The sequence below is a fragment of the Trichomycterus rosablanca genome, chromosome 2 (assembly GCF_030014385.1).
Source record: "Trichomycterus rosablanca isolate fTriRos1 chromosome 2, fTriRos1.hap1, whole genome shotgun sequence".
In the NCBI taxonomy this organism is placed as follows: Eukaryota; Metazoa; Chordata; class Actinopteri; order Siluriformes; family Trichomycteridae; genus Trichomycterus; species Trichomycterus rosablanca.
The window spans coordinates 55,558,589-55,573,021 of record NC_085989.1 but is presented as its reverse complement, the minus strand read 5'-3'; the positions used below and the strand labels follow the sequence as shown (position 1 = coordinate 55,573,021).

The 14,433-nt window shown below is 41.0% G+C and overlaps 1 protein-coding gene and 1 long non-coding RNA gene across 2 annotated transcripts; both read right to left on the bottom strand.

Annotated features, from left to right (window-relative positions):
- Positions 1-241: 241 nt before the first annotated feature.
- Positions 242-680, bottom strand: LOC134335594 (uncharacterized). Its single transcript, XR_010015621.1, has 2 exons — positions 531-680; positions 242-322 (listed from the first exon to the last, which is right to left on the bottom strand). It is a non-coding gene; the product is annotated as an uncharacterized LOC134335594 (long non-coding RNA).
- A 1,037-nt stretch (positions 681-1,717) lies between these two features.
- LOC134335585 (interferon-induced very large GTPase 1-like) lies at positions 1,718-11,604 on the bottom strand. Its single transcript, XM_063018151.1, has 2 exons — positions 11,556-11,604; positions 1,718-6,454 (listed from the first exon to the last, which is right to left on the bottom strand). Exon 2 carries the CDS (start codon positions 6,443-6,445, stop codon positions 1,742-1,744), a length of 4,704 nt encoding a protein of 1,567 aa, XP_062874221.1. The 5' UTR covers positions 6,446-6,454; positions 11,556-11,604; the 3' UTR covers positions 1,718-1,741.
- Between the last annotated feature and the right edge of the window lie 2,829 nt (positions 11,605-14,433).

The following is a 14,433-nucleotide window of genomic DNA, read 5'->3' as shown; positions in this document are numbered from 1 at the left end:
CGCTGGTGTATTTAAAATAGGCTGGTTACCAGGACTAGAATACATCTTTCTGACACCAATATGGTAACAACACCCAAATAAAAATAGAAGAGAAATGTATGTGACAGGCCACTTAATGCTTTGCTTTGGCTTCCACCTGAAGTGATGACAGGACGACCTCCAGTTCTTGAATGAAGTCACGAGTCACGGCACCAATGTGACCTTTAGTGTCTCGTCCTGTCCTTTTATCACACGACACTGGTTGGTGGATGAAGGGGTTTCTTTATTCATATGCCTGCAATGAGTTCAGCAATCACAGTTACAAAACGATCAGCCAGCCAGCCTAAACAGAATGGGCTCATTATTAACTGAGCACGTGCGATTAACAAACTTCAATTAAAAAGATGTAAAATAGCTTATAAAAACTACCAGCTCACAAATATTGATCTACATATTGCTATTAAACAAAACACAGCAGAGCTGAATAGTTACCAACGTGATAAAAGTATATTTTTAGCAATATTTTGGGAGCTCTGCTGAGACGGACTTACCCACAGCACTGCTCCGTCTATGTGCTGTGGATCTCCCAGAATGCAGCTGGTTATATAAAAGGGTGCTGGCGGCATGTGACCAAAAGGTGGTGCCAAACTCATTTGCAAGAATTTCATAACTATACACAAACATATGCATCTTTTTTACACTGTTACACAAGCAAGGGTCGAAACCGAGTAGTAATCAATATACGCAAACAAAACCAAAGGGCGAATCCAAAAGACGAAACCGAAATACGAACAGAAGTCAAAACCATAGAACAGACAAGAAATGCAATACAAACGCTCAGTGAGACAACTAAGTTGGCAATACCTCGCAAAGACGCGATGCAAACAATGGGGTATAAATATGTTTCAGGTAATGAGGTACAGGTGTGTGAGATTAGAATTCCGGTGATGACGAGCGGGAAAACAGTTTGCGATTGGTTGATTGCGAACCCGTGATGTTGACGTCATACGGTGATGGATTATGGGTATTGTAGTCCGGAGTGCTAGCGGTAGAATGGGAACCCGGAAGTGTGACATCGTCTCTGATTCTCTTCACACTTAAACTTTCTTTAGGATTTGTTTGTTGTGTTTAAATTCATTCTGACGTTCTTTTGCTTCAACACCAAAAAGACTAAGACATTTTTTTACAGATGCTGTTTTTAGAAATAAAACATTTATTTATTTAATTTTTATAAACATGTAATAGTTTTCATAAAAAGCAGTCGGCTGCTCCAGCAGGCTGAGAAGCACTTACTTACACTAATATTTTAGTGTACATTTTAATAATGAAATGTATTCTTTTTTTGAGTAATAATCAGTTTATCAGGAACTAGTGCATAATATAAAATTTAGCTTTATTTGTATTTTGACGAAATGTATAAATCCTAATAAAGGAATTTTGAATGGAGTTTTTGCAGAAATGTACTGAAATGAAATTGCTGGTGGGCTTTGAGATATTGATCTTTATTTAATGTTACATGCACTTACATTTAAAACCACAATCATTATTACATTCATTAAGAAGAAAAAAGATCAGATTCATGCACATCCTACTAATCTATAAATCCCACAACCATGAAAAAAAAAAAATTAAAATAACTCTTTATAAAACTCTGAGTAATCATTATATATCATTTGTGTGTGTACATATATCATGGGTTTCTGTATGCAGAGTTTGTGTGTACACATACATTGTGTGTGTGGGTGTGTGTATGTACAGTTATTTAGAAGTGTTCATCTAAACTTTTTATAGCTTGTGTTTTTGTGTATTTTCTCCATGCCATAGGAATCTCTCCCTTTCCCTGGAATGTTTTACCATAATGCTTTTCCAGGTCTCTTTGGAATTTGCACACAAACCACTTCCAGTATGGGAGCTTTGAATTATCAGGGGTGATGCTCCACTTAGCATATTCTCCTCCTGCTCTTCTGTAGATTTTGTACTGTACCAAATCATTTGTATAATGACGGGGGTAGAAATATTTATCACTTTGTACTAAAGTTGTGCAAATATCAGTATATAGAATTGTTGTCGTTCTGTAGTAACTTCCTACAATTCCATTTACTCTGTGGAAGGGGACGCTGTGATCTCCATCATGATTCTCCATTGTGTTGGTGCAGATGGCATTACAGAATGGACACTGAACCCAGCAGCATTTACAGAGATGTTCAATCAGAATCTCATCTGGTTTCTTCCTGAACTTCTCCATGTTGATGTCTGTTACACTGTTGATGCTTTTCTGTTGTTCTGACATCATCTTTGTGAGACCTTCACCCACAACCTGCTGAAGAAAATCTAAATCTGTAATTTCCTCCAGACCAGTGCAGGTTATTTCTTTTAAGCTCAGCTCATCTGTTAGTGAATTCTTCAAACTTCTCAGCCACATGTTTGCATCACCACAGCTGTTCTTCACTTCTTCAGTTGTGATGTTCACAGCGTTCATCACTTTCTGCTCTTTGTGTTTCAGGTTTCCTTTGAGAAGATCCAGAACCTCGCTGTTATTATCAGTGATGTATTTAATAACCTCGTCTGTAATAAACTGTTCAAAGTGTTTCTTGGGATGGTTGATGTACTCCATGTACTTCTCAAAGTTCTCCTGCTCTGCCAGAGATTTCAGGATGTGTTTCTCAAGCTGTGACCTGTTATCATTAAATTTTGATCTTATCAGTGTTGACAGATCAATAGCAGTTTTATTGTAGGCTGCTTCCAGGATGGCTGTTACAAGATTGTTGCAGACACATTCACTAAATACTGTTGTGGTTGTTGCTCCTCTGCAGTATTTTTGGAAGATGCTGTAATATTGTTGTTTCTGTTTTTCCAGGTACAATTTTACATCATTTTCATCTCTGAACTGTTGGTGGATCTTGGTGAAATTGGGGTTTGCAAGTTTACACACATGAAGGCAGAGATCCAGAGTGAATGCCTTCTTGAGTTTTATATTCTTGTTATCACTATTATATTCATTTACTCTGTGTTTGACCTGGTCAGTTATTTCCTGAATGTAGCTGTTCTTGTACCCCTGTCCTGTAATTTTGCTGCAATTTTGCTTAATTAAGTCCTCAGATTTTTGGATGATATTGTTAATTAGGTTCCTCACTGACTCCTGGTCTTCAAAAGAACTCATTTCATCGTGTGTAAATACAGACTTAACATAATCAACAGTTTCTTCTTGGTTTGGTTTCTTTAAAATGTAACATGAATAATCTCCCAGTCTGTGTATCTTTGTGTAATCTCCCTGAGATATTCGCTCATACACAGCAGCTTGTTCATTACCTTCAGATAGAATCTGTATCACATCCTCCCAAACATCAAAAGGTTTCTCTACAGTTGGTTCTTGTGTTAGAGCAGTGACCCATTTGTTCCACACTTTATCAAATTCCTGTCTGAGGACTCGTTCATCAGTTTCTGTGCTTTTTAGTTTTAGAGCAAGTGCTTTACTCATATTGAAGAGCTTTTCATCATACTCTGTCATTTTGTGATTAAAAGCTTCTCGAGCTTTTTGCTGTTGAAATAAATCATTCAGGTTTGTTTTTGCATTTTTAACAAGATCTTCACGAAGTTGCTCAATTTTGTGTTTAAATTTTTCCTGCCATTGAATTAAGATTTCTTTGTCTCTGTCCTCCTCAAAGTAACATTTCATTGATTTGTCCACTTCTTCTTTGGTCTTCTTCATGTGAGCATGAAGGTCTTTGTCCTCTATCTTTTGCAGTGTTCTGTTTTTAATTGTGTTGTGCAGTTTTTCTTCATGTTCTAACATGGCACTTCTGAGGGACCAGGTCCATTTTCCAAACTCAGTTTCTAGTTTCCTGTAGACTGCAATCTCCAGTGTGTTTCTGAAACTAAAAACAAAGTTCTCGTTCAGTAGAGCCTTCCACAGATCACTTATGCGGGATTTAAACTCTGAGAGTTTCATACTATGAGACTTGGTAGCATTTGTGAAAATAGCTCTCTTTAGCCTCTGAATATTTTCACTGTATGAGGGGTTTGGTGGAGCCATTGGTGGGCTGCCCTCCCAGAGCTGTGCAAAATACTGAATATCATCTTGTACATTGAAAGCAATAACATCACTGAAGCACTCAGCTCCACTGTCTTCCTCTTTAGCAGCTAATTTTGTCATTTCATCCAGTTTTTCAAGTAGACGTCTCCTGCCCTCCATGTTCTTCTCTCCAGCAGTGATGTCACAAACATTCTGATGGACAAACATACATCTGGGATTTAGTTTGACCTTCTTCATTCTCAGGATGGCCTGAACAACAATCTGAAGAATCTCCTGCATCTCAGTAGGGTTCTCACCAAATATGTTGATCAAAGTCAGATTTCCAAGACCTACAACAAATGTTGCAAGTTCATTATCATGATGGTGAGTGAATTTTCCTGCAAGCTCAAGTGCTCTAAGACCTTCAGTATCTACAATAAGAACGTAATCAAACTTCAGCTGCTCCTTCATCTCCTCTGATACTCTGACCAGCTGCATGAAGGCTCCTCGGGTGCACCTTCCAGCACTGACAGCAAACTGGAGTCCAAACATGGCGTTCAGCATGGTGGATTTTCCTGAGCTCTGAATCCCTAGAACTGACAGCACAAAGACTCTCTGGTCTCCCAGTTTCTTTATGAGTTCATCTAGAACTGCTGAAACCCAGATCAGAGGAACATGAGCAGCATCACCATCCATCAGCTCTATTGGAAGACCAGATTTTATGAGTTCTGCAGCAAGTTTGGGAAGAGTAAAAATACCTCTCTCTTCAAATATTTTCTTATTTGACTCGTATATCTGACCCATCTCTCTGAAGATGTGTTCCAGACCAAATGTTGCGGCATTCAGTCTTACAGATATTTCTTCAAGTTCTGTTTGCTCAGCCTTCATCTTTCCTGATTTATCATGTTTCTTTTTGAGATTTAAAACCCTTGTCCATGTTTCATTGTACTTGTGATGAAGATCTAAAAGATCATCTGAGGTTTGTTTGTCCAGTAGAATCTCGAGCCATTTAATAAAGAATAATTTTTCATTTCCTGATAGAGAATTCAGTGAGGAAATAATTTGTTTCATAAAGCCAGAGACTCTATCTTTTTGTTGTAGTTTGCGAATTTGTTTCATTTGTGTTTGTTTTTCACTCTTTTGCATTTCCAAATTGTGTCCTTGAAGATGATGTAAGTCTTTGTTTATCTGACACCACTCATGCCAGAGCTTCCCTTGACAGGGCAGGTGTGTTTCCTTTAATGTGGATATTTCCTTCCCCACCAGCTGTTTTGTTACATCCTTTGCAGCTTCTTTTCCTTTCCTGCATTCAGGATCATCTTCATCTGTGGTGATCTCATTGTTTTTGTATAAATCTTCAAGTTTAAAAACTGAAGATGACTTGGACAGACACTCTGTGATGGTTGTCCTGAGGTTGTCAGATACGTCTGATTGGTTTCTGTCTTTCAGACCAATTCTGTATTTTCCATTCTTAGTCTTTGTGACACCTGATTCATCCTCAGAAAGGAGACAGATGAGTGGTTTGGGGTCTTTTAGAAACTTCTGTATTATCTCTCTGTATCTTTCATTTTTAGGATCAGATAAAAGAACAACATTTACAGACGACATTTCAGTCAGAATATCCAGTTGTTCTTTACTGGTTTTTGCATCACCATGTAGATTACAGAAAGCAACACAATCAGTAAAATGATCAGTTTCCTTTCCAGATGGACAGTACCAAGTAATCTCCACAACTCCACCCATCAGTAGACGGTTTTTAATGCTGCCACGACAGTGTCTGTGGAAGAACGTCTGATGCTTCTCACTCATCAAGCTGTTCATCAGCTGAGACTTGGAAAAGGACACGTCTCCTAACCTGAAGAACGCCACCATTGGAGTTTCTGCTTCATAAACATGCTGGGTTTTACTGATCTTGGTACCAGAAGTGTCAGTGGTTTTCCAACTTTGAACAATTTGGCGAAATGTCCACAGAGGAAACTCGATCTTTCCAGTAAATGGATTTGGCACCAGTAGAGGCAGAGCGTACTGACACTGAGAGAGTTTAGTCACTATTAGTTGCTTCAGGAAACTGTCTGAGCAGTGGAACACCGCCATCTGAAGATCCATGGGATGGATAGAATTTTTTACACTCTGACCATCAGAAGATGCAGCATTTTTGCCAAAAAACACATCAATTTCATCACCTTCTTCTTCATCTTTATCTGGAAAAGGAGGGTTTAAAGCAGTGGCTTCTTCTTTGGTGGTGATGTATCTTGCTCTGTAATCCATCATTAACAACCTTTGTAGGAAAGTTTGAACCAGATCTTTTTCTTCACAAGGTTCTTGGTAATGTAATGAAAGAAAAATTAGCTGAAGAACATCTGAAGTTTTCATTTTTAGTCTCTGCTTTTTCAGAAGATGAAGTCTAGTAAAGAGTTCACATTTTGATCTAAATTCTGCTGCTCCAAGCTCCATCTTTTTCTCCTGTAAAATACATTTAAACATTTTGATCACAGCATATTTATTAAAAGTCATAATTCATTTTATGTTATATACATTATACATTATTCCTCACATCGTTTATACAATCTGTTCCAGTTTGCATCTTCTAAAGTTTATAAATGAGCTCTCATTTTGGTTTTAAAAATGTGTTGACAGTTTAATACAGTTTATAGCTTACTCTGGATTAGCAAAAGTTGAAAAAAAAAATCTACCATTTACAGTATTTCCATAATAATCTGTTTATTTTTAAGATTTCTAGAACCCCAAAATGGAATCTCAAGTGTCTTCCCACACATTTACAAGTACTCTGCACCCACATTTCTGACCTCAAAAGCCATGAGTGTCACAGCTCAGAATAACTCTGTTCTTTCATCTCAAGGGATATCCCTTTTTTTATGACCCCATTGGAGGGAAGAGTCACCAGAGGCATACAGATGGAATGCCCCTTCCCATTCTTCATTTCGGAATCTGCATTTGGACTTTCAAATAATAGAGGCCCAAGACCATTTGTTTCCCTTAACCAAACACACACTCACCTGAATTGGGATTTGGCCATGATCTATTCAATTTGGAAAGGACTTGTTGTAAATGTTATCTATGAAAAGTATTAGAATATAGACATACCACCCCCATGATTATATCTTTTATGTATTGTTTCTATTTTTGCTTACTGACTTCGACTCAAGATATAGTGTTAAGAATTATCTTATACCTATATCCTGTATACAAGGCTAAAGAACATTTCTACTGCATGCTTAAATCACATATGAAATGAATTCTGTGTATTAGACCTGTTTAATCTACATATTGGTAGTTAGATTTTGTTATTTTATTATGTTAGTGATATTAAGAGTTCAATTTTACAACAGATAAGTTTCCTTTGTGAGTCAACATAGAATGTTTTGTCAAAACTTAGGTTTTAGCATCTCATACTGACCACAAGTGGTTATCTTGCATGGTGTGCAGAAACTTTTTCGACATGTTATCCTAAGGAAAGTTAATCTGCCATTGGCTACAACTACTGCATGCCACACCTCTTAAACTGACTTAAAAAGAGGCACATTTCAAAGTTAGTTCAAAGTTTTAAAGAATGATCAAAGTTTAGAAGTTTTGGAAGAGTTTAAGAGCTTTTCCAGAGATCGAATCAGCCGCAGATGATACAGAAAGCTGCTAAATCAGAAGAGTTAGAGTTAGGCCGATCAAGCCGACTCAGTTGATTCAGTATTTTACTGTTCATGTTTTGCAAGTTTGGATTTGACGTGAATGGTCTGCTCCCATTCGGCTGTATGTAGAGAATCCAACTCTTCATAGAATTGCACAAAGCGTGCATTGTGCTCCACATCTTACATCATCAGAGACGAAGAAAAGGAGAGTGCTTCAGTCCAATTTAAACACCTCAGAATCAATGGTTGTTGGGTCGAGGCACCTGAGCGAAGTGTTGCGGAACGGAGAAACCTCCTGGTTCTACATTTACATTTTCGGCATTTAGCAGACGCCTTTATCCAAAGCAACTTACATTACAGTTACAGTATACAGTCTGAGCAATTGAGGGTAAAAAGTCTTACTCATGGGCCCAACAGCAGCAACCTGGCAGTGGTGGGGTTTGAAACAGTGACCTTCTGGTTACTAGTCCAGTACCTTAACCACTAGGCTAATGCTTGCCTCTAGATCCTCTACTGCATCCCCTATACAGTGGGGCCAAAAAGTATTTAGTCAGCCACTGATTGTGCAAGTTCTCCTACGTAGAAAGATGAGAGAGGTCTGTAATTTTCATCATAGGTACACTTCAACTATGAGAGACAAAATGAGAAAAAAAAATCCAGGAAATCACATTGTAGGATTTTTAAAAAATTTATTTGTAAATTATGGTGGAAAATAAGTATTTGGTCACCCACAAACAAGCAAGATTTCTGGCTCTCACAGACCTGTAACTTCTTCTTTAAGAAGCTCTTCTGTCCTCCACTCGTTACCTGTATTAATGGCACCTGTTTGACCTCGTTATCTGTATAAAAGACACCTGTCCACAGCCTCAAACAGTCAGACTCCAAACTCAACCATGGTCAAGACCAAAGAGCTGTCGAAGGACACCAGGAAGAAAATTGTAGACCTGCACCAGGCTGGGAAGAGTGAATCTACAACAGGCAAGCAGGTTGGTGTGAATAAATCAACTGTGGGAGCAATTGTAAGAAAATGGAAGACATACAAGACCATTGATAATCTCCCTTGATCTGGGGCCCACGCAAGATCTCATCCCGTGGGGTCAAAATGATCATGAGAACGGTGAGCAAAAATCCCAGAACTACACGGAGGGACCTGTTGAATGACCTGCAGAGAGCTGAGACCAAAGTAACAAAGGCTACCATCAGTAACACACTACGCCGAGAGGGACTCAAATCCTGCAGTGCCAGGCGTGTCCCTCTGCTTAAGCCAGTACATGTCCAGGCCCGTCTGAAGTTTGCCAGAGAGCATATGGATGATCCAGAAGAGGATTGGGAGAATATCATGTGGTCAGATGAAACCAAAATGGAACTTTTTGGTAAAAACTCAACTCGTCGTGTTTGGAGGAAGAAGAATGCTGAGTTGCATCCCAAGAACACCATACCTACTGTGAAGCATGGGGGTGGAAACATCATGCTTTGGGGCTGTTTTTCTGCAAAGGGGACAGGACGACTGATCAGTGTTAAGGGAAGAATGAACGGGGCCATGTATCTTGAGATTTTAAGCCAAAACCTCCTTCCATCAGTGAGAGCATTGAAGATGGAACGTGGCTGGGTCTTCCAGCATGACAATGATCCCAAACACACCGCTCGGGCAACAAAGGAGTGGCTCCGTAAAAAGCATTTCAAGGTCCTGGAGTGGCCTAGCCAGTCTCCAGACCTCAACCCCATAGAAAATTTGTGGAGGGAGTTGAAAGTCCGTGTTGCCCAGCGACAGCCCCAAAACATCACTGCTCTAGAGGAGATCTGCATGAAGGAATGGGCCAAAATACCAGCTACAGTGTGTGCAAACCTGGTAAAGACTTACAGGAAACGTTTGACCTCTGTCATTGCCAACAAAGGTTATGTTACAAAGTATTGAGTTGAACTTTTGTTATTGACCAAATACTTACCATAATTTACAAATAAATTATTTAAAAATCCTACAATGTGATTTCCTGGATTTTTTTTCTCATTTTGTCTCTTATAGTTGAAGTGTACCTATGATGAAAATTACAGACCTCTCTCATCTTTCTAAGTAGGAGAACTTGCACAATCAGTGGCTGACTAAATACTTTTTGGCCCCTCTGTAGATAAGCATTTGTTATTTATCCAGTAATAGTTTACCTACAGATTTATACCTCTATCATTACCACTTAGTTATTCCATTACTTATTAACTGTCATTGTATGTTATGTTTTTGTTAGTTCAATAAACATTATAATGATTCAAAATTTAGCACTCTAAGTTTGATTACCAGGGTGAGAGAAATAATCGACTAACAGACTTTACCGCAACAGAAAGTGACTGATATGTTATGAATTTGGTTTCCTGGTCTTTTCTCATTAAAAATGCCAGTGGTTCCCCGTATTTGATTATTAGCTATTAATTATATAAATAAATAATTAATTGCTAACCTCTCCTTTCCACAACACTTATGATAGGTCTGCATGTGAAAGTGATGATGAATAAAGCATGGTCCGATTAGCCCAGATGGTGGGAAGGTGAGGATTTGTAGGTGAGGATTTGTAAGTACCTTTGCTATTTAAATATACAAGGTCTCCTCTGGAAATTTTGGCAATGAAGTCTTAAGCGAAATCTCCAGCGATAACAAAAACACTGTCCAGATGCTGTGTTATGGCCTGTTCTGTTGCAGTTCTGTTGCTTTGTTATGGCCAGTAGCAGCTCGACCAGTGCTAGCTTAGCATCAAATATTCCAGGTTAGGTGAACAGTGCCGATAGACAATTTTTGTGTCTGTATATCGGCTGCTGTGTGTGCATACCCAGAGACCTCCGTCTTTGTTCTTACCAGAGGCTGTGGTCCGATCCCCTCAGCATATGGCCTGATAACTTAATAGATGTAGCTATGTTTCAATAAAAATCAGAGCACAGGGGTCTTGTATGTTCCCCCTTATGGTGATGAAAAGCTGAAGAAAGTCCATTTTGTCGGTGAGAGACCGCATATAGGAGAGGAATAAACTACGTTACCTAGTCTGAACTGTTTTCTCTCTCTGCGCTGCTGTTGTTTTCTGAGAGGCAGTAGGAGTATCTGTTGTCCTTTCTGTGCTTATTAGCACTAGTAATATGCTAGCTAGCGCCGGAGGTGATGTTGTTAAGTCATATTCTGTGGCAATTTTCCCATATGCAACGGTCACAAGCCCTCTCCGACATGCATGCAGCACCAACCACTTCTTTTCACCTGGACCAGGCTCTGTGCCTGTGTCTGCTCTGGTGTGTTAGCATGTTTTTTCATCTGTACCACCTGAGTGACCAATTTTTGATTTTTAATCATTAAAAAAAAGATAAACTTCAAAACTATGTGTAGTGGAACACTGCAAAAAAGATGTATGGATTATTTTATTCTTAAAATTCTCTCTTCAGTGTCTAATTTTACCCTGAGATTTCCACACCAGGATCTGTTTATCTTCAATGATTTTTTACGACCCTAATAGGAGAGCCTCTAAAACTAAATATAAGCAACACATTTACAGTATTTGTTATTGATATTGGTATTATTAGCAACACTATTATTACATTATTACGGCTTTTATTAAATGTAAACTTTTTTAAATGGTCACTAATTAAAGTATTTAATTAAGAGTTTTTTAATGACCACCATTATTAAAATAAAAAATAAAAACTACTTATAAATTACTATTAGAAATGTAAAATGATATTATTAAATTATAACTATTATTAAAGTATAACTATCATTAAATTATTAATTAATTATGGAATTAGTAAAGCATGTATAAGCATATGATACATGAAAATATTTATAGCTATATTGTAATTGCAATGCACATTTTTGTTATTGTTTTCTTAGTAAAATGTATATAAAAAACAAAACAAAATCTGTATATAGTTTATTATAGATAAAATCTTACCTGAGCACTGAAGCCTCTCTGTCCTCAATGAAATCAAAAGAAGCCAAACAGGTCTTTATACCACAGAAGGACAGGTATTACTTGAAATCACCTAACAGCAGAGAAACTCTATTAGTAAAACAAAAGTTACTTTAGACAAGGTTTAGATAACAATAGACAAGGTAGCAATTAAAGATACTGCTGGTGCCTTCCCATCTACAGGGGTTGGACAAAATAATTAAAACACCTGGTTTTTGTCACGTGGTGAAGAAAGGACACAAATGCAGAAGATAAATAATAAAGAATATTTTATTTATTTAACATAAGCAACGAAAAAGGTAAACAGTAAACAAAAGACATAACAAAAAAACCGATCGGAACCTCCGATGGAGGCTGCAGGCGCAGCAAAATAAAAATGCCAAAAACGAAAACCAAAACAAAGAAAGCAGGACGCGAACCCGGGTCTGCGGCGTGACTACCGGGAGCGTTACCAACGCGCTACTGCAGCGCTGGAAAAATGAAAGCACGCGAGTGCCTAAAGCCCTCAGGAGAGAGAGAAACGGGAGGAAGGAACCTCCGAGACCCAAGACCCGCAGCTCGGTTCCGTCGGAACTCGCGGATCAGTTCAGGGTCCAGGATCTGGCGAGCCGGTACCCATGAACGTTCCTCAGGGCCGTAACCTTCCCAATCCACCAGGTATTGGGTGCTACCCTGAACCTTCCTGCTATCAAGTAACTGACGGACAGTGAAGGCAGGGGCACCCTGGATGATACGAGGGGCGGGAGGTTGGGCAGGGGGTAAAACTCCCCCGCACATAAATGGTCGGAGATGGGAGACATGGAAGGTTGGATGCACTTTCATGCGGGGAGGAAGCTCCAACCTATATGTCACCGGGTTAATCCGCCTTACCACCTTGAACGGGCCAATGTACTTGGGTGCCAGCTTATGTGGGACACCTCGAACGGGGAGATCCCTCATTGAAACAAGTACCCGTTGGCCTGGCCGGAAGGTAAGAGCCGGCTGCCGCCTGCGGTCAGCTTTGCGCTTCACAGAGCGCTGGGTGGCCACAAGTGCCTGCCTAGCTTTGCGCCAGGTGGCGCGGCAACGACGGACATGAAGCTGTACAGACGGGACCGCTACCTGCTGCTCCTGCTCAGGAAAGAGCGGCGGAGGGTACCCGAACTGAGCTTCAAACGGTGACATGCCAATCGCCGAATGATGCAAGGTGTTGTGAGCAAACTCTGCCCACATCAACTTATCCGACCACGTGGTCGGATTCCCTGCCGTCAGGCACCTGAGCATCTTGCTCAGATCCTGGATAAGCCTCTCCGACTGCCCATTCGACTCCGGGTGGTAACCGGAGGATAAGCTGGCCTTAGCGCCAATAAGTTGGCAAAAGGCCCGCCAGCACTGGCTCACAAACTGTGGGCCCCGATCAGACACAATGTCTGCCGGGACCTAATGTGCTCTCACCACATGATTCTGAATGATCTGCGCAGTACCCATGGCGGATGGTAGCTTGGGCAGTGGGATAAAGAGGCAAGATTTGGTAAACCGGTCGACAATTACCAATACCGCCGTGAACCCTCTGGACTTTGGCAAGCCTTTCACAAAGTCCAGGGCAATGTGGGACCACGGTCTAGCAGGTATTGGCAACGGATGAAGAAGGCCCCTCGGGCGCTCTCTGGGGCTCTTGTTCAGAGCACACACAGAGCAGGCACGGACAAAGTCACGTACCTGGTTCTCCATCCCCGGCCACCAAAATCTTCGGCGCAGCAAGACCAGGGACTTAGTCACACCTGGGTGCGCCGCAAATGGGGAAGCATGAGCCCACTCGAAGACCTGACGCCGTACGGATGAAGGTACGTACAGTCTGTCAGGAGGTCCCCCACCGGGGTCGGGTTCAGCCCGTTGGGCATCCCGAATGACCTTTGATATGCCCCAGGTGACTGGGGCCGCTATCTGGGTCGAGGGGATCACGGGATCAGGTCCGGTCTCCGGCCTAGTCGGTTCCCACTGTCTAGACAGAGCGTCCGGTTTAACGTTCTTGGACCCCGGTCTATAAGACAGTGTAAAATTGAACCTTCCAAAAAATAAGGACCACCGGGCCTGACGGGAGTTCATCCTCTTTACTTGCTGGATGAATGACAGATTTTTGTGATCCGTCCAGACAAGAAAAGGATGTTTGGCCCCCTCGAGCCAGTGTCGCCACTCCTCTAATGCCAACTTAATGGCCAAGAGTTCCCTGTCTCCAACCGAGTAGTTCCGCTCGGCTGGAGTCAGGCGGTGCGAGAAGAAGGCACATGGATGCAGCTTCTTCCCTGGTCCCACTCTTTGGGACAAAACTGCCCCTGCCCCTACCTCAGAGGCATCCACTTCGACCACGAAGGGCTCCTCTGGGTCTGGCAACTGCAAGACGGGAGCAGTTGTCAAGAGTGTTTTTAGCTTATCAAAAGCTTGTTGGGCCTGCACCATCCATTGGAATGGACCTTTGCCTGTGAGGTCCGTTAACGGAGAGGCGACTGAGCTAAAGCTCTTAATGAAACGCCGAAAAAAGTTTGCAAAGCCCAAAAACCTTTGCAGTTGGCGTAAAGAACTTGGAGTTGGCCACTTCTCCACAGCAGATACTTTAGCCGAGTCCATGCGCAGGGTGCCCTCGGAGACTACAAACCCCAGGAACGAAACCGTGGGGGAGTGAAAGACCGACTTCTCCAGCTTGACAAACCAATGTTTGTCGAGCAAAAGCTGGAGAACTCGTCGGACATGCCCTATGTGCTCGTCGATGGACCGACTAAAGATAAGAATGTCGTCTAGGTAAACATAGACGAATTTACCAAGAGTCTCCCGCAAGACCTCATTGATAAATCTCTGGAAGACTGCGGGGGCATTCATTAACCCA

What these genes read in the sequence shown, in the direction of transcription:
- LOC134335585 (XM_063018151.1), bottom strand. Translation starts at nt 6,445, where the DNA reads ATGGAGCTTGGAGCAGCAGAATTTAGATCAAAATGTGAACTCTTTACT.